The 18,645-nt window shown below is 37.2% G+C and overlaps 1 protein-coding gene across 1 annotated transcript in view; it reads right to left on the bottom strand.

Annotated features, from left to right (window-relative positions):
• Nucleotides 1–18,645, bottom strand: part of SLC37A2 (solute carrier family 37 member 2) — a 91,960-nt gene that overhangs the window by 71,905 nt on the left and 1,410 nt on the right. The window contains exons 2-3 of the mRNA XM_053690180.1: nucleotides 11,165–11,246; nucleotides 10,348–10,438 (exon numbers count right to left, since the gene is read on the bottom strand). Of these exons, the coding sequence (XP_053546155.1) occupies nucleotides 10,348–10,438; nucleotides 11,165–11,246 (173 nt within the window). The remainder of the gene's footprint in view (nucleotides 1–10,347; nucleotides 10,439–11,164; nucleotides 11,247–18,645) is intronic.

The following is an 18,645-nucleotide window of genomic DNA, read 5'->3' as shown; positions in this document are numbered from 1 at the left end:
TTGTACCATGGCCTCAATTGTGACCGTGGGAAAACACAAACAAAGAGCTCATTTACAGAAAAACAGAACAAAATAAAAGTACATAGCATTTTTTTTAACATTCATAACTAAACATTTTTGGTTATATTGATATCTGCAATAATAGAAGTGAAAATAGAGAAAAGAGAAAGCAAAAATACCACACAAAAGCACATGAGCATCTATTGAATGGTTTAACAGCTACACACTTAAAGGGAAGTTAAACTTACATTTTTTTTTTTTATTTCATGATTGGAACATGCAATTTTAAACAACTTTCCAATTTACTTCTATGTTCTAATTTGCTTCATTCTCTTTATATCCTTTGTTGAAAAGCATATCTAAATAGGCTGCTGATTGGTGGTTACACATAGATGCCTCGTGTGATTGGCTCACCCATGTGCATTGCTATTTCTTCAACAAAGGATATCTAAAATGTTGGAAAATAACAAAATTAAACTTGCATTATTCAGATAGAGCATGTCATTTTAAGACATGTTAAACACTTCTATTTTCAAAATGTGCTTCATTCTCTTGGTATCTTTGTTGAAAAAGAATACACTCATATCCTACTCTAGTGGGAGTTAGCTGCTGATTGGTGCCTCCACACATTTGTCTCTTGTGATTGGCTGACTAGATGTGTTCAGCTAGCTGCCAGTAGTGCAACGCTGTTCCTTCAGCAAAGGATAACAAGATAATGAAGCAAATTTGATAATAGAAGTAAATTGCAAAGTTGTTTAAAATTGTATGTTCTATCTAAATAATGAAAGAAAATGTTGGGGTTTCCTGTCCCTTTAATTACCTCTTCACTGGTAAATGCAAATATGACTACATTAATACTGCTAGGGATGCTCACTGCTCCTGCTGTACGGCACTCAATAATTCCAAAAATAGACACCTATTGCTTCCAGAAGAATTCAGCTTTGTTTCTGCTGCATGTCAATGGTTAAAGTTATGGTAAATCCTAGCGTTTGTAAAATGCTAGGATTTACCATTGGAACAAATAAAGGGGACTTTCAGTCATGAAAGCCAGTGGCTCCTAGAATTTTACCACTGGCTCCCAATCTTTTGGGTTATTCTCCATATAGCTATATACAAATACTACTGTCTGGTTCATACATTTTAAAGTGAATGTCAATTTTCAGCAATGATTGCCCATTTTTAAAAAAATGCAAAATAAAAAAACAGGGGCACTTTAATTGATGAAAGTTTACATTGCACCGGATTTGTAGAAATAACATAATTTATGTAAGAACTTACCTGATAAATTCATTTCTTTCATATTAGCAAGAGTCCATGAGCTAGTGACGTATGGGATATACATTCCTACCAGGAGGGGCAAAGTTTCCCAAACCTCAAAATGCCTATAAATACACCCCTCACCACACCCACAATTCAGTTTAACGAATAGCCAAGAAGTGGGGTGATAAGAAAAAAGTGCGAAAGCATATAAAATAAGGAATTGGAATAATTGTGCTTTATAAAAAAAAATCATAACCACCCCAAAAAAAGGGCGGGCCTCATGGACTCTTGCTAATATGAAAGAAATGAATTTATCAGGTAAGTTCTTACATAAATTATGTTTTCTTTCATGTAATTAGCAAGAGTCCATGAGCTAGTGACGTATGGGATAATGATTACCCAAGATGTGGATCTTTCCACACAAGAGTCACTAGAGAGGGAGGGATAAAATAAAGACAGCCAATTCCTGCTGAAAATAATCCACACCCAAAATAAAGTTTAACGAAAAACATAAGCAGAAGATTCAAACTGAAACCGCTGCCTGAAGTACTTTTCTACCAAAAACTGCTTCAGAAGAAGAAAATACATCAAAATGGTAGAATTTAGTAAAAGTATGCAAAGAGGACCAAGTTGCTGCTTTGCAAATCTGATCAACCGAAGCTTCATTCCTAAACGCCCAGGAAGTAGAAACTGACCTAGTAGAATGAGCTGTAATTCTCTGAGGCGGAGTTTTACCCGACTCAACATAGGCAAGATGAATTAAAGATGCCAAAGAAATGGCAGAAGCTTTCTGGCCTTTTCTAGAACCGGAAAAGATAACAAATAGACTAGAAGTCTTTCTGAAAGATTTAGTAGCTTCAACATAATATTTCAAAGCTCTAACAACATCCAAAGAATGCAGCGATTTCTCCTTAGAATTCTTAGGATTAGGACATAATGAAGGAACCACAATTTCTCTACTAATGTTGTTGGAATTCACAACTTTAGGTAAAAATTCAAAAGAAGTTCGCAACACCGCCTTATCCTGATGAAAAATCAGAAAAGGAGACTCACAAGAAAGAGCAGATAATTCAGAAACTCTTCTAGCAGAAGAGATGGCCAAAAGGAACAAAACTTTCCAAGAAAGTAATTTAATGTTCAATGAATGCATAGGTTCAAACGGAGGAGCTTGAAGAGCCCCCAGAACCAAATTCAAACTCCAAGGAGGAGAAATTGACTTAATGACAGGTTTTATACGAACCAAAGCTTGTACAAAACAATGAATATCAGGAAGAATAGCAATCTTTCTGTGAAAAAGAACAGAAAGAGCAGAGATTTGTCCTTTCAAGGAACTTGCGGACAAGCCTTTATCTAAACCATCCTGAAGAAACTGTAAAATTCTCGGAATTCTAAAAGAATGCCAAGAAAAATGATGAGAAATACACCAAGAAATATAAGTCTTCCAGACTCTATAATATATCTCTCTAGATACAGATTTACGAGCCTGTAACATAGTATTAATCACAGCGTCAGAGAAACCTCTTTGACGAAGAATCAAGCGTTCAATCTCCATACCTTTAAATTTAAGGATTTCAGATCCTGATGGAAAAAAGGACCTTGTGACAGAAGGTCTGGTCTTAACGGAAGAGTCCACGGTTGGCAAGAGGCCATCCGGACAAGATCCGCATACCAAAACCTGTGAGGCCATGCCGGAGCTACCAGCAGAACAAACGAGCATTCCTTCAGAATCTTGGAGATTACTCTTGGAAGAAGAACTAGAGGCGGAAAGATATAGGCAGGATGATACTTCCAAGGAAGTGATAATGCATCCACTGCCTCCGCCTGAGGATCCCGGGATCTGGACAGATACCTGGGAAGTTTCTTGTTTAGATGGGACGCCATCAAATCTATTTCTGGAAGTTCCCACATTTGAACGATCTGAAGAAATACCTCTGGGTGAAGAGACCATTCGCCCGGATGCAACGTTTGGCGACTGAGATAATCCGCTTCCCAATTGTCTACACCTGGGATATGAACCGCAGAGATTAGACAGGAGCTGGATTCCGCCCAAACCAAAATTCGAGATACTTCTTTCATTGCCAGAGGACTGTGAGTTCCTCCTTGATGATTGATGTATGCCATAGTTGTGACATTGTCTGTCTGAAAACAAATTAACGATTCTCTCTTCAGAAGAGGCCAAAACTGAAGAGCTCTGAAAATTGCACGGAGTTCCAAAATATTGATCGGTAATCTCACCTCCTGAGATTCCCAAACTCCTTGTGCCGTCAGAGATCCCCACACAGCTCCCCAACCTGTGAGACTTGCATCTGTTGAAATTACAGTCCAGGTCGGAAGCACAAAAGAAGCCCCCTGAATTAAACGATGGTGATCTGTCCACCACGTTAGAGAGTGTCGAACAATCGGTTTTAAAGATATTAATTGAGATATCTTTGTGTAATCCTTGCACCATTGATTCAGCATACAAAGCTGAAGAGGTCGCATGTGAAAACGAGCAAAGGGGATCGCGTCCGATGCAGCAGTCATAAGACCTAGAATTTCCATGCATAAGGCTACCGAAGGGAATGATTGTGACTGAAGGTTTCGACAAGCTGCCATCAGTTTTAGACGCCTCTTGTCTGTTAAGGACAGAGTCATGGACACTGAATCTATTTGGAAACCCAGAAAGGTTACCCTTGTCTGAGGAATCAATGAACTTTTTGGTAAATTGATCCTCCAACCATGATCTTGAAGAAACAACACAAGTCGATTCGTATGAAATTCTGCTAAATGTAAAGACTGAGCAAGTACCAAGATATCGTCCAAATAAGGAAATACCACAATACCCTGTTCTCTGATAACAGACAGAAGGGCACCGAGAACCTTTGTAAAAATTCTTGGAGCTGTAGCAAGGCCAAACGGCAGAGCCACAAACTGGTAATGCTTGTCCAGAAAAGAGAATCTCAGGAACCGATAATGATCCGGATGAATCGGAATATGCAGATATGCATCCTGTAAATCTATTGTGGACATATAATTCCCTTGCTGAACAAAAGGCAAGATAGTCCTTACAGTTACCATCTTGAACGTTGGTATCCTTACATAACGATTCAATATTTTTAGATCCAGAACTGGTCTGAAGGAATTCTCCTTCTTTGGTACAATGAAGAGATTTGAATAAAACCCCATCCTCTGTTCCAGAACTGGAACTGGCACAATTACTCCAGTCAACTCTAGATCTGAAACACAATTCAGAAATGCTTGAGCTTTTACTGGATTTACTGGGATACGGGAAAGAAAAAATCTCTTTGCAGGAGGTCTCAACTTGAAACCAATTCTGTACCCTTCTGAAACAATGTTCTGAATCCAAAGATTGTGAACAGAAGTGATCCAAATTTCTTTGAAAAAACGTAACCTGCCCCCTACCAGCTGAGCTGGAATGAGGGCCGCACCTTCATGTGGACTTAGAAGCAGGCTTTGCCTTTCTGGCTGGCTTGGATTTATTCCAGATTGGAGATGGTTTCCAAACTGAAACTGCTCCTGAGGATGAAGGATCAGGTTTTTGTTCTTTGTTGAAACGAAAGGAACGAAAACGATTATTAGCTCTGTTTTTACCCTTAGATTTTTTATCCTGTGGTAAAAAAGTTCCTTTCCCGCCAGTAACAGTTGAAATAATTTGTTACCCTGGAAAGAAATGGAAAGTAGAGTTGATTTAGAAGCCATATCAGCATTCCAAGTCTTAAGCCATAAAGCTCTTCTAGCTAAAATAGCTAGAGACATAAACCTGACATCAACCCTGATAATATCAAAGATGGCATCACAGATAAAATTATTAGCATGCTGAAGAAGAATAATAATATCATGAGAATCATGATGTGTTACTTGTTGCGCTAAGGTTTCCAACCGTTTAGCAAGGGTAGAAATAGCCCCATCAACCTTAGGGATTTTGTCCCAAAATTCTAATCTGTCAGACGGCACAGGATATAATTGCTTAAAACGTTTAGAAGGAGTAAATGAATTACCCAATTTATCCCATTCTTTGGAAATTACTGCAGAAATAGCATTAGGAACAGGAAAAACTTCTGGAATAACCACAGGAGATTTAAATACCTTATCCAAACGTTTAGAATTAGTATCAAGAGGACCAGAATCCTCTATTTCTAAAGCAATTAGAACTTCTTTAAGTAAAGAACGAATAAATTCCATTTTAAATAAATATGAAGATTTATCAGCATCAACCTCTGAGACAGAATCCTCTGAACCATAAGAGTCATCAGAATGATGATGTTCATTTAAAAATTCATCTGTAGGGAGAGAAGTTTTAAAAGATTTTTTACGTTTACTAGAAGGAGAAATAACAGACATAGCCTTCTTTATGGATTCAGAAACAAAATCTCTTATGTCATCAGGAACATTCTGCACCTTAGATGTTGAAGGAACTGCAACAGGCAATGGTACTTTACTAAAGGAAATATTATCTGCATTAACAAGTTTGTCATGACAATCAATACAAACAACAGCTGGAGGAATAGCTACCAAAAGTTTACAGCAGATACACTTAGCTTTGGTAGATCCAGCACTAGACAGCGATTTTCCTGTAGTATCTTCTGACTCAGATGCAACGTGAGACATCTTGCAATATGTAAGAGAAAAAACAACAACATATAAAGCAAAATTGATCAAATTCCTTAAATGACAGTTTCAGGAATGGGAAAAAATGCCAAAGAACAAGCTTCTAGCAACCAGAAGCAATGAAAAATGAGACTTAAATAATGTGGAGACAAAAGCGACGCCCATATTTTTTAGCGCCAAATAAGACGCCCACATTATTTGGCGCCTAAATGCTTTTTGGCGCCAAAAATGACGCCACATCCGGAACGCCGACATTTTTGGCGCAAAATAACGTCAAAAAATGACGCAACTTCCGGCGACACGTATGACGCCGGAAACGGAAAAGAATTTTTGCGCCAAAAAAGTCTGCGCCAAGAATGACGCAATAAAATGAAGCATTTTCAGCCCCCGCGAGCCTAACAGCCCACAGGGAAAAAAGTCAAATTTTTGAAGGTAAGAAAAAATGATTAAATCAAATGCATTATCCCAAATATGAAACTGACTGTCTGAAAATAAGGAATGTTGAACATTCTGAGTCAAGGCAAATAAATGTTTGAATACATATATTTAGAACTTTATAAACAAAGTGCCCAACCATAGCTTAGAGTGTCACAGAAAATAAGATTTACTTACCCCAGGACACTCATCTACATGTTTGTAGAAAGCCAAACCAGTACTGAAACGAGAATCAGCAGAGGTAATGGTATATATAAGAGTATATCGTCGATCTGAAAAGGGAGGTAAGAGATGAATCTCTACGACCGATAACAGAGAACCTATGAAATAGACCCCTTAGAAGGAGATCACTGCATTCAAATAGGCAATACTCTCCTCACATCCCTCTGACATTCACTGCACGCTGAGAGGAAAACCGGGCTCCAACTTGCTGCGGAGCGCATATCAACGTAGAATCTAGCACAAACTTACTTCACCACCTCCATCGGAGGCAAAGTTTGTAAAACTGAATTGTGGGTGTGGTGAGGGGTGTATTTATAGGCATTTTGAGGTTTGGGAAACTTTGCCCCTCCTGGTAGGAATGTATATCCCATACGTCACTAGCTCATGGACTCTTGCTAATTACATGAAAGAAACTTACCTTTTACTTCTGCAAAACCGGATCGACGTTCCCCCGCCTTCTTCTTCCTGCTGTACAAACATAGCAATGACGAAACCGGCTTCCTCCAATCACAGCCGGGCATCACGAGATGGACGCTCTGGGGGGGGGAAGCCATGATTGGAGGAAGCCGGTTTTGTAATTTTTGACGTCAGTACAGAGGAACTGAGGCTGGGATCGGCGATCCGGCTTTAGAGAAGAAAAATTTAAGACTTTCTACAAATCTGGTGCAATGTAAACATTCATCAATTAAAGTGCCCGTTTTTTTTTTTTTGTATTTTTTAAAAACTGGGAACTCATTGCTGAAAATTGACATTCACTTTAAACATATTTTTCTACCTCTATACTACATTTACATAAATTGCCTCATCTTGACACTAAATATACTTATCTAGCATCAATATTCTTGCTGGCTCCTAATTTTGATATAAATGTATCAATCCCTATCCTGGAAGGATGTTGGTGATTAAGAGAAAGCATTAAAATTTTACTGTAAAAATAACATGAAATATTTGCATGACCCTGCATCTAAATGGGGTTAAACACATATGTCTATTGTGATTGGCTAACTAGATATGTTCAGCTAGCTGCCAGTAGTGCTATGCTGTTCCTTCAAAGGATAAAAAAAGAATAAAGCACATTTGATAAAAGTAAAGTAAATTGAAAAGTTGTTTAAAATTGTATGTTCTATCCAAATCATGAAAAGAAAAAAAAAATTGTCCCTTTAAATAATAGGATTTATGGGGGAAAAAATGCCTCAGAGTCTTGGGATGTGAAATAGAGAACTGAAAGAATTTTTCCAATGAATCATTAACATCTGCACATTCAAAATATGCGGCCAAGTGCGATATTCCTTGCTTGTATAAAGCTTCTAAAATGGAAAAAATATACTAATGAATTGATAATTGTTTCTTTCCATCATGTGTAATTATTTTAGTATTCCTTACGGAACTTAGCCCAAAGTTGTCTTGTGAGCAGACCATGTGACGTCTACCCCAACGTATAAGTATTAGATTTGAGCTTTACAAATGCTCTGGGAACCAGAAATCATAAAATCTCCCTCCTCGTCATCCATGCTGAATACTAACTCTGAAATAAACTTGTCAGCCCTGAATTAGACAGTGAGTTCATCTAATATTTAGTTTCTGGAGAAAAAAATAATAATATGCAGATATTAATGAGGTACAGCAATATAGATGTACAGTGTTTTCTTTATGACTAATTAACATTGTAATTTGTGTCAACACAACTGAAAATCTGCTGTGGTAAGAGAAAAAATAAATAAATATATATATATATGTATGTATATGTCTATACATAGTGTATATCTATTATATGTACAAATCGTATCTCCTTTGCTGTGGTCAATCAGGGACAGATATAAATGAGATCCTGTAATTATTTGCCACACTTCAACACAGACACAGATTGCACTGTAATGCCGTAAACAGAGTGAACTGCGCATAAAAATATGGTGTCACCATCAAAATGATGATTATTCCGAAATATTTATTTCAAACACTTCCTATATCCCTTCCCCGACATTATCTCCTAAACCAGCAAAAGACCATAGAGTCATTTATTTGGTCATATAAAAAACCTAGAATTAATCGACAGACATTATACTTAAGTAAGGAGGATGGCATTCTTAATATACCTAATCTACTAAATTATTATAGAGCAAATCATCTTACTCGTCTCATAGCTTGGAACCACGCATCTCCCTCTAAACTCAAGGTTCAAATTGAAGCTAATGATTCCAACACACATAACATAAGAGATGGCTTCCTAAAGCAGCCAGACCAGTAACATAGCTGACAACACATTTATCAAGGCCTCATTGGAAGTTTGGGACAAAATTATATCAAAGACAAATGCGCTCGACACCAGTCTCACCACTCACCCCATTGTTAAACAACCAACTCTTTTTCAAACAAAGTCTCTATACATGGGTCAGCACAACTCCTGCATATAAAAATCTCCCTATATTCTTACTAACAGACACGACACAAATGAAAGAAAAAGCAATACTAAACGATACACTAGGTCCCCCTTTCCATAAATGGTATATATACCTTCAAACCCGCCATGCAATTAACACCAGTCCTTAAAAAAAGGATATTATTCGCCCTCTAACCCCGTTTGAAAGCATCTGTAACAATCCTAATATAAAGAAAGCCCATCTCTCCATTACATACAAAATACTCAGAGGATCCTTCCCAAATGTAGGACCGAAATATGTATCAAACTGGGAATCTGAACTCCAATGTTAATTCACTTAAGAGGAATGGAAGCGTAGTTTTAAAATGACACACCACTCATCCATAACCGAACTTTACTACAAGATTATCTCACACCCCAAGAAATACGAAACTTCTTGCCAGCGGCCACCTCAAGTTGCTGGAGAAGATGTGTGGACATAGGCACCCACTCCCATATTTTGTTGTTCTGCAGAAACTTAGAACTTATTGGACCCAAATAGAAAAGTGCGTTAATCAGACTCTAGACACTAATATCTCCTTTACCCCCGACATCATTCTGCTTAACCAAACTCCACAGTTAGGATGTATATATCGCATTAAACTAATGCCTAAGATGATAACTACTGCCAAACGGTTGATTCCAAGGTTATGGAAACAACAACCTCCCACATATTCCTAGTGGATTTAAAAAATGAACTATACCCTTTCACTAGAAAAAATGCTTTACTGCTTTATTGGAAAATGAGATTTTATTCTCAATATAATTTTCATTTGGGAACAGAGACCACAAACACGATAGACACCAACTACATCAAAACACTGTCCCACCAATTAGTTGTATTATAAACTATGAAGAAGTGTATTGATTATTCTGGTTGATGACGTGAAATATTTGGCTGTTAAATTTGAACAGTATACTCTGGATGTATAGGATTCCCTTCCCTCTCCCTATCCCCACCTTTATTCTGTGTAGTCATGAAAAATGGTTGATAGATATGTACCCCATGTTAAATTGAGATCATATTTTTCAAGTTTTGATGTACATTTGTGAAACCCATTTTGTCGTATATCTTTGTTCAAACCTTAATAAAAATTACATAAAACGAAAAAAAATGGTGACAGTAACTTTTCTCTCTCAATCTCACGATGAGTACAGCACTGTTTTAAAAATCTTTGGAGGCTGAACTTCAGCTTCACATTAGCGCTGTATTAGCGAAGCGCTGTAAAGTGAGGTAAACCCGTATATCTTCATTAAATGTATCACCTTCTCGGGTAATAGTATTGATAAAAATCTAAATACATTTTAGCTTATGTGCAGCACTGTCAGGTAGTTATGGCTCGAGTAACCAAACAAATAGTACAAAAAAATCCATAAGTAAAATACTTGTCATCATATGAACTTACGGAACGGAGCCCAATCGCACCAGGTTGTATCATTATCAGAAATGTTTTGCCGAGGGTGAGGCAGTGCCGAGCAGTTTTGGTGCAGCTGACTCTGAAAAACAAAATGACAAAAGTGATATTCCAAAGAGGTATCTAGATTACAGGAATTAGAAATGTGTATACCAGTATGTAGGACCTTGTTAAAGAGACATAATGAATCGATAAAATGCTCTACTGAATTAGAGCTTTTAATAATTGTATTAAAGAACCAGTAAATACAGCAAATGTGCATAATCAACAAATGCATGATGAAAAGACAATGCAATAGCACTTAGTCTGAACTTAAAAAGGAGTAGTAGATTTTCTTCTGACAAATTTTAAAGCGGTGTGCATTTCTACTCCTCCTTTATCATGTGACAATGCACTGAGACTCTTATGCAGGACATGACCAGTGACCAATTAGGAGAGAAATATGCAAATAGCCACCAATCAACAGTCATGTCCTTTTTAAAACTCTTCTAAGCACTTTATGTATTAATAAAACTGCCTAAGGCTTCAGAGCATTTTATTCTTTCATTACAATCTTCGTTTTAAAAAACTAAGGGCTATGTATTTATTTTTCATAGTCAGTTTGTGGGCGTGTCTGGGTGTTCCATAGGTGTGGCTAAGGAATAGAGCTCAGAATTCGGGACAGTTGGGAAGTCTGCCTTTGGGCCAGTTTGGACAGCCCGGCTACATATTAAACACAGTAAAATAAAGTTATAAAATAATATTTGTCTTGTAGGTTGGTAGACTTGTTGCTTTCTTTTAAAATAAATCTGACCAAGCGAACACCTACCTTTACAATACTAATCGGTTTTCTTGAGAGGTGAAAACTTGTATAAAACAAAAATGTCAGCACCAATATAAATCCACGGTACCTATAAAAGAAGGGCAAAAGAAATTGTGAAAGATAGAAATGTAAGATTCATAACACACACGCATTTTACGCCAGTTATGTGACTCTGCCCTCATCACCCTGACTAAGCTACTAGCCTCCCGATGTCTCCAGGAAATGTCAGGATGTATTAAAATTTGTAAGTGCTCTTCTTCAAGGATGGATTTTTGTGGCCGAGACAATTAAGTGTGATTCACAATAGCAATATCAGACAATATAGCTGCCTGTGAAAATTGCAAGCTCATATGGTTCCTGCAACAATCAACGTACCTGGGGGAAGTATAAAGTATGTAATGTATTATTTTCCTGCCGTTTGATTTTGAATAGCATGTTCCCATATTCACTGGTTTTCTCAATTTTTTTTTGTCTCTAAGCTGGATTCTGAATATATCTGGAGAAAATGCACTCAACGCGTGTCTGGTAATACAGCTTTCCTATTAAATAATGGTGCCACTAAATAAAATACACACCTTCTTTGATACAGCTGAAATGTGTTCACAAACAAGCGCCCTACAGATTTCTTGTGATAAAAAAAAAAAAAAATCAACTCCCCTATTAGACAAAATATTTCTTCACCTACTATGATAAAATAAGAAATAAGTATTATTCGTGAAAAAAAACCAAAACCGATTCTCTATAATTTTAGAGGGAAATTAAAGGACTAAATAATATTTCCATGGTTTAGATAGAGCATGCAATTTTAAACGGGACAGTCTTCTCCAGAATTGTTATTGTTTAAAAAGTTAGCTAATCCCTTTATTACTCATTCCTCAGTTTTGCATAACCAACACGGTTATATTAATATACTTTTTACCTCTGTGATTACCTTGTATCTAAGCCTTTGCAGACTGCCCTCTTATTTCAGTTCTCTTGACAGACTTGCATTGAGCACAATGTTATCTATATTTTATCTATATGGCACACATGAACCTGTCTAACTGTGAAAAACTGTCCAAATGTACCGAGATAAGGGGCAGCCTTTAATAGCCTATGAGCCTACCTAGATGTAGCTTTCAACAAAGAATACCAATAGAACAAAGCAAATTTCATTATAAAAGTAAATTGGAAAGTTGTTTAAATTGCATGTCCTATCTGAATCATGAAAGTTTAATTTTGACTAGACTGTCTCTTTAAGGGATTTTTTAAATTTACTTCTATTATCAAATTGACTTTGTTGATGAGCATATATAGATGGCTAGGCTCAGGAGCAGCTACGCACTACTGGGAGCTAGCTGCTAACTGGTGGCTTCACATACAACTTTCATCACTGGCTCACCTAATGTGTTCTACTATCTCCCAGTAGTGAATTGCTGATCTGCAGCTGGCTTTAACTATGTGTTTTATTTTTATATTTTATTATTTTCCATCTGTCTGACCACAATGATCACATGACTCAAGAATGAGTGACTTGTAAAATGACACAATTTCTGCAAAAAATCACTGTGTGCAGAAGCATCAGCGCAACTATTAGTCAGCCTAATGCTATTTATAAGTTGCAGACTCACTGCAGATGATTTATTCTACTTATTTAGAAATAATTATACACAGTTTTAAAGTATATTTCTCAAGTCAAATAAAGAAATAAACTTCTAATTAATGGTATACAAAGAGTTGTTAGTAACTGAACGGCCCTATTGGTCTGATTAAGTTTATGTCTAGCTTTAAATGCATATTGTAGTATATGTAGGTTGTTGCTATAGAAAGAAATATGTCACAAGCCTAACACTGCTACATAAATGTTCCCAATGTTGCAAAACAATGCAAGTTTTGTTAACTAAATGCCAGTGGTGAGATTAGTCTACTCAGAGAACAAATTTAAATTGGCTCCTACAAATTAAGCCATGGGGGGTGACAAAAGAACAATATTTGCAGCAAACAAGACATTCATTTTTCTTTCACGATTCAGATACAGAATATAATTTTAAACAACTTTCCAATTTAACTTCTATTATCTAATTTCCATTTTTTGTTATCCTTTGTTGAAAAGCAGGGATATAATCTCAGGAGCGTGCACGTGTCTGCACTATATGGCAGCAGTTTTGCAACAATGTTGTACATTAGCAGGAGCACTAGATGGCAGCACAATTTCCTATCATGTTTCCTTTAGGCATGTGCACGCTACCTATCTAGGTATCTCTTCAACAAAGAATAACACGAGAACAATGCAAATTCAATAATAGAAGTAAATTGGAACTGTTTTTTTTAAATTGTATTCTCTATTTAAAGATCAATAAATACAGTAGAATTGCATAATGATTGCATAATAAAAAGACAAAAAAGCAATTTCACGAGTAGATTTTTTTCGGATAATGCGCATACGTTTATTTTGTGAACTCTTGCACATGCTCAGTAGGATCTGGTGCTGCAGAAAGTGTGCAAATAAAATGATTGTGCGCTCTATCTGAATCGTGAAAGTTTAATTTTGACTTTAGTGTTCCTTTAAAGGGATATGAAACCCAGAAATTTTATTTTGTGACTCAGACAGAACCATTTAAAAAAAAAAAAGTTTCCTATTTACTTTTATTATAAAATGTGCTTTCTGCCCATGATATTCTGTGTTAAAGAGATACCTAGGTAGTGTCTGGAGCACTACATGGCAGGTAATAGTGCTCTTGCAAAACAGCTGCCATATAGTGCTCCAGAATAACAGATACCAAGAGAACTAAGAAAAATTAATAATTAAAAGCAAAATTAGAAAGTGAATGCTTTATCTGAACCTTGAATGATACATTTTGGGTTTCATATCCCTTTAATAAAAAGCACAAACACAGAGCATCAGATGTGACATGAAACATTGCTTGGTCTGTAGATAAGCGGCACATGCAGTCACATGCTGCAGTATAGCTTCATATAATTAGAGGCTTCTGAGATCAAGACAGGACAGCTCACAGACTCCATATAGCAATTCTAACGCTTGTTCAGACACGTTTTATTGTATCCCTCTATCTGACAAAGCACCACACCAACAAAAGGAAAAAAGCAAAGCTGCCTAGTAGATATAAACCCTGAAATGTATAGGAACTTCAGCTATGAGTGAAAGGATTGTTACAATAGATCTGCACTAATAGTAAATGTTGTTAACTTAAAAAGGGACTGTACTGGAATTGGTTTATTGTTTTAAATTAATTTATCCCCAATGACTTTGTTACACCAGCTGCAGAGCAACTATAAAAGGGCCGTTACAGTGGTAAAATTACGTGCTCCTACAAAATGTCATTTTAATGATAGCAATCTTGCACCGATATGTGTTTAACCCTTGCAAATTTGTGTCATACTACTGTTGAATCTCTGAGGTGTAATATTTGAATACTGGTGCACAGGGGATTCACAGCATATGCGAGTATGCTGTTGAAACAATTATCATTACTAGAAGTATTTTAGCTAATTGTATTTTGCAAAGATGCTTCTATTTAAAATGAACCCATTCACTATTCAATGTAAATCTTTCTATGCCCTTTAAGTGATCAGGGGTTTGCAGTAATCATGAATGGAATTACTTTAGATGCGTGTACAGTATTTGAAAAGCAAAAGAGGTAAGGCACAGGACAGTAGATAATAAATATGCTCTCCAACTAAAACAGGTATATTTATAAAAGGTATGGGCAGACGTTCCCAGAGAGGGAACCTGTATGCTGCAACATCCCCTGGCCATTTATTAGTATTTATTAAGCTGAAGCAGTGGAGGGGGGACACACAAGAAATTTATAACGGTTGTGAAAACTAAAAAAGTGGAAACTGAACTGGAACCGAGGTCAGAGCTGAGCTAATCAAATGCTGTGATTTAGTCAACAGGCAAAACAGTGAGCGTCTGAGAATTCAGTAGGCATTGTACTCTGATGGCAGCTATACTAGTATCTGCAAATCAAGAGCAGTTCAGGGATATACCTCCTTGAAAACCTGGGTCCTATTAATGCTGTGGCCGTTTAGGGACTAATATAAATAAGTGTGTGCTCTGAGCTAACCAATCACTGAAGAATATTGCAGTTCCAGACAAATGTCACCAGGAAAGTGTACTGTAAAACTAGTTTCCCCATTATAGTGTTTCCAATGACTTGTTATTGTTATACTGGCTGCAGAGAGTAAAAGGTATGCTTCTTTAGGTTTATTTTTGTAATAGTTGGTTTTATTCTTAACCCATTAAATTGGATAAGCTTGCAGGAAAAGAGATCTCCTTATTTTATCGCTTTCTATAGGCACAAATGTTTTTTTTTTAATCTTTTCTCTCTCTATACCAAATCCCAATACTTAGAGAAACCAATTGAAAATTAACATTTTCCTTTTTATCTCTCCTACCCCCCGGAGTGTAATTTCTTCTGCTGGATTTAGACAGCTTTCCTACAGCTAATAATTAGATCTGAGCTGCATTAAAAACTCACTAGTTACAAAAGACTTACTAATTGGATTAATTATTCAGCGAGTGCATAAGATGCAGCCCAGATAGTGATGTCATCGGTGGGCAGAGCTTGGCAGTTATTTCAAAGTGACCAGAAACAATAGTCCTAATAAAATAACTGTTTTACCGTTCCTGCTGCATGATATAGAAAAGATGCAGGAGGCCGTGTGCAGCTTAATCTAAAGTAAGGTGTAGATTGTCCCTTTATATCTAAACATAAACAGCCACAGGAGTCACTCTTTTGATAACAATAAGCCACTAAAATTAAAGGGACAGTAAAGTCAAAACTAAACTGTCAGAATTCAGATAGAGCAGCGATTTTAAGCAACTTTCTAATTTATTTCTATGATCCAAATTGCTTTGTTCTTTTGGTATCTTTTGTTGAAAAGTAGGGATGTATGCTTGGGTGTGTGCACAAGTCTGGAGCACTATATGGCAGCAGTTTTACAAGAATGTTATCTATTTGCAAGAACACTAGATGGCAGCACTATTTCCTGCCATGTAGTGATCCAGATGCTACCTAGGTATCTCTTTAACACAGAATACTTTTGAAAGTTGTATGTTCTGTCTGAATTAGAAAAGAACAAGAAACATGTTTTGGTTTTACTTCTGTTATTTAACTTGCTTTGTACTCTTTGTATCCTTTGTTGAAAAGCATACATAGGTAGGAGCGTCAATGCAGTACTAGTAACTAGTTGCTGATTAATGATTGCACGTAAATGTCTCTTGTCACTGGCTCATCTGATGTGTTCAGCTAAATCCCAGTAGTGCATTGTTGCTCATTCAACAAAGGATACCAAAAGAGTGAAGCAAATTTAATAATAGAAGTAAAGTGGAAAGTCTATGTGACTCATGAAATAAAACATTTAGGCTTTGTGTCCCTTTAAAGTGACGTGCATCTCATGTGTACAAGTTAACTGTCTCCTGCTACCCATTACTACGGATATTTTGTCTGGAGCATTTTGTTATTTACCTTTCCTCACCCCCATTAGATACCCACACTTCACAGTGCTCACAGAAGAACAGGGGATGTTCGTTACCATGACAACTTTAAATGGATATGAAACAATGCCCCTTAGTAAAAAGAAAGGAAACATACAAAGAAACAGATTGGGGCCTATCTATTAAGTTCCGTATGGAGCTTGAACCCCCGTGTTTCTGGCGAGCCTTCAGGCCGCTGCTCCATAACCTGTTTGCCTGCTCTGAGGAGGCAGACACACATCGCCCCCCCTCCCCCCCGCGGCCAATTGCTCTCCGCATTCAGCGAGGTCTGTCGGACATGATCCGCAATGTCGGATCATGTCTGACAGTCCTTTCATAAATAGGCCCCCAAGTGTAAAGAACATCAAATTACTTGTTTTCTTGCAAAATAATAAAAAAAAATTCTCATTGTAGCCACTGCCCACAGCTAGAAAAGGGAGCAAATCTGTTAGCAATTTAGGATGCATTCCGCCTCTTCTGTGCATGGGCAGAACCTGACTGTCTCTCTAGCTAGTGTTACTCTAGAAGATTTATGACTAAAGCTAGACATACCTTCCTGTAGAGAATGCAGCCCCTTTGTAGGGCTGTGACAGGAAGTATTGGACACTGCACAGATTAAGTAAAAAGTAAATAATAAATGTAAAATACTTTTAAAAACAATAAATAATACATTTAGCATTGATTGATATTAATAAACCCATTCCTTAGTGCTTTTTTTATTACAACAATGAAACAGACTGTTGTATATCCCTTTAAAGACTGTGAGACGCAGCACAGCAGGATATTGGTTGTACAGTCTATAGCTTATAAAGATCACAGTAAGCTACTAAACCAAGATAAGGCCAATAAAACAAGTCTAGTAAGAAGACAAAACAGAACCTAGTCTGTAGAGATTTAAAGGGACATGGGTTTTTTTCTTTCGGGATTTAGACAGAGGGTACAATTACACACTTTACTTCTAGTATGAAATTTACTTTATTCTCTTTGTGACCTTTGTTGAAGGAGCAGCTGAACACATCAGGTGAGCCAATGACAAGCATATATGCAACCACCTATCAGCAGCTCCCAGTAGTGCTTTGCAGCTTCTGATCCTACCTAGTTAAGTTTCTAAACAAAGGATACCAAGGGAACAAAGCAAATTAAATAACAAAAGTAAGTTGAAAAGATTACAATGACATGATCTACCTGAATCATTTTAAAGAGCATGGAAGCCAATACTTAACTTTCATGAATCAAGACATTTAATTAAAAAACTAATCAAATTATCCAGTTTCTCTCTTTCTCTGTAACCTTTGCTGAAATTACTGATATAGGCTAAGAAGAATGCACGTGTACCAAGCACTGTATGGCAGCAGTGTTTGCAACAAGGTTATACATTATTGCAAACATTACTGTTATATAATGCTACAAACACACTAATGAGGAGAAACATTTTAACATGAAAGTATTTTTTTACATAGAATGTGAAACCGGCAACATCATGCAAAATAGCTCTGCAATGCTTGTCTTGTTAGGAACACTCATAAATACATACAATTACACAGACTGAGTGCAACCTACTGACTGTACCCCTACAGAGTGTCCCCAGCAGACTCACTGTACCCCCTACAGACTGAGTGTACCTTACAGAGTATCCCCAGCAGACTGAGTGTACCCCCTACAGACTGACTGTACCTTACAGAGTATCCCCAGCAGACTGAGTGTACCCCCTACAGACTGACTGTACCCTACAGAGTATCCCCAGCAGACTGAGTGTACCCCCTACAGACTGACTGTACCCTACAGAGTATCCCCAGCAGACTGAGTGTACCCCCTACAGACTGACTGTACCCTACAGAGTATCCCCAGCAGACTGAGTGTACCCCCCTATAGACTGACTGTACCCTACAGAGTATCCCCAGCAGACTGAGTGTACCCCCTACAGACTGACTGTACCCTACAGAGTATCCCCAGCAGACTGAGTGTACCCCCTACAGACTGACTGTACCCTACAGAGTATCCCCAGCAG

The sequence above is a fragment of the Bombina bombina genome, chromosome 8, assembly GCF_027579735.1.
Source record: "Bombina bombina isolate aBomBom1 chromosome 8, aBomBom1.pri, whole genome shotgun sequence".
Taxonomy (NCBI): Eukaryota; Metazoa; Chordata; class Amphibia; order Anura; family Bombinatoridae; genus Bombina; species Bombina bombina.
The sequence above is the reverse complement of the archived record's forward strand: the minus strand, read 5'-3'. Positions and strand labels throughout refer to the sequence as shown.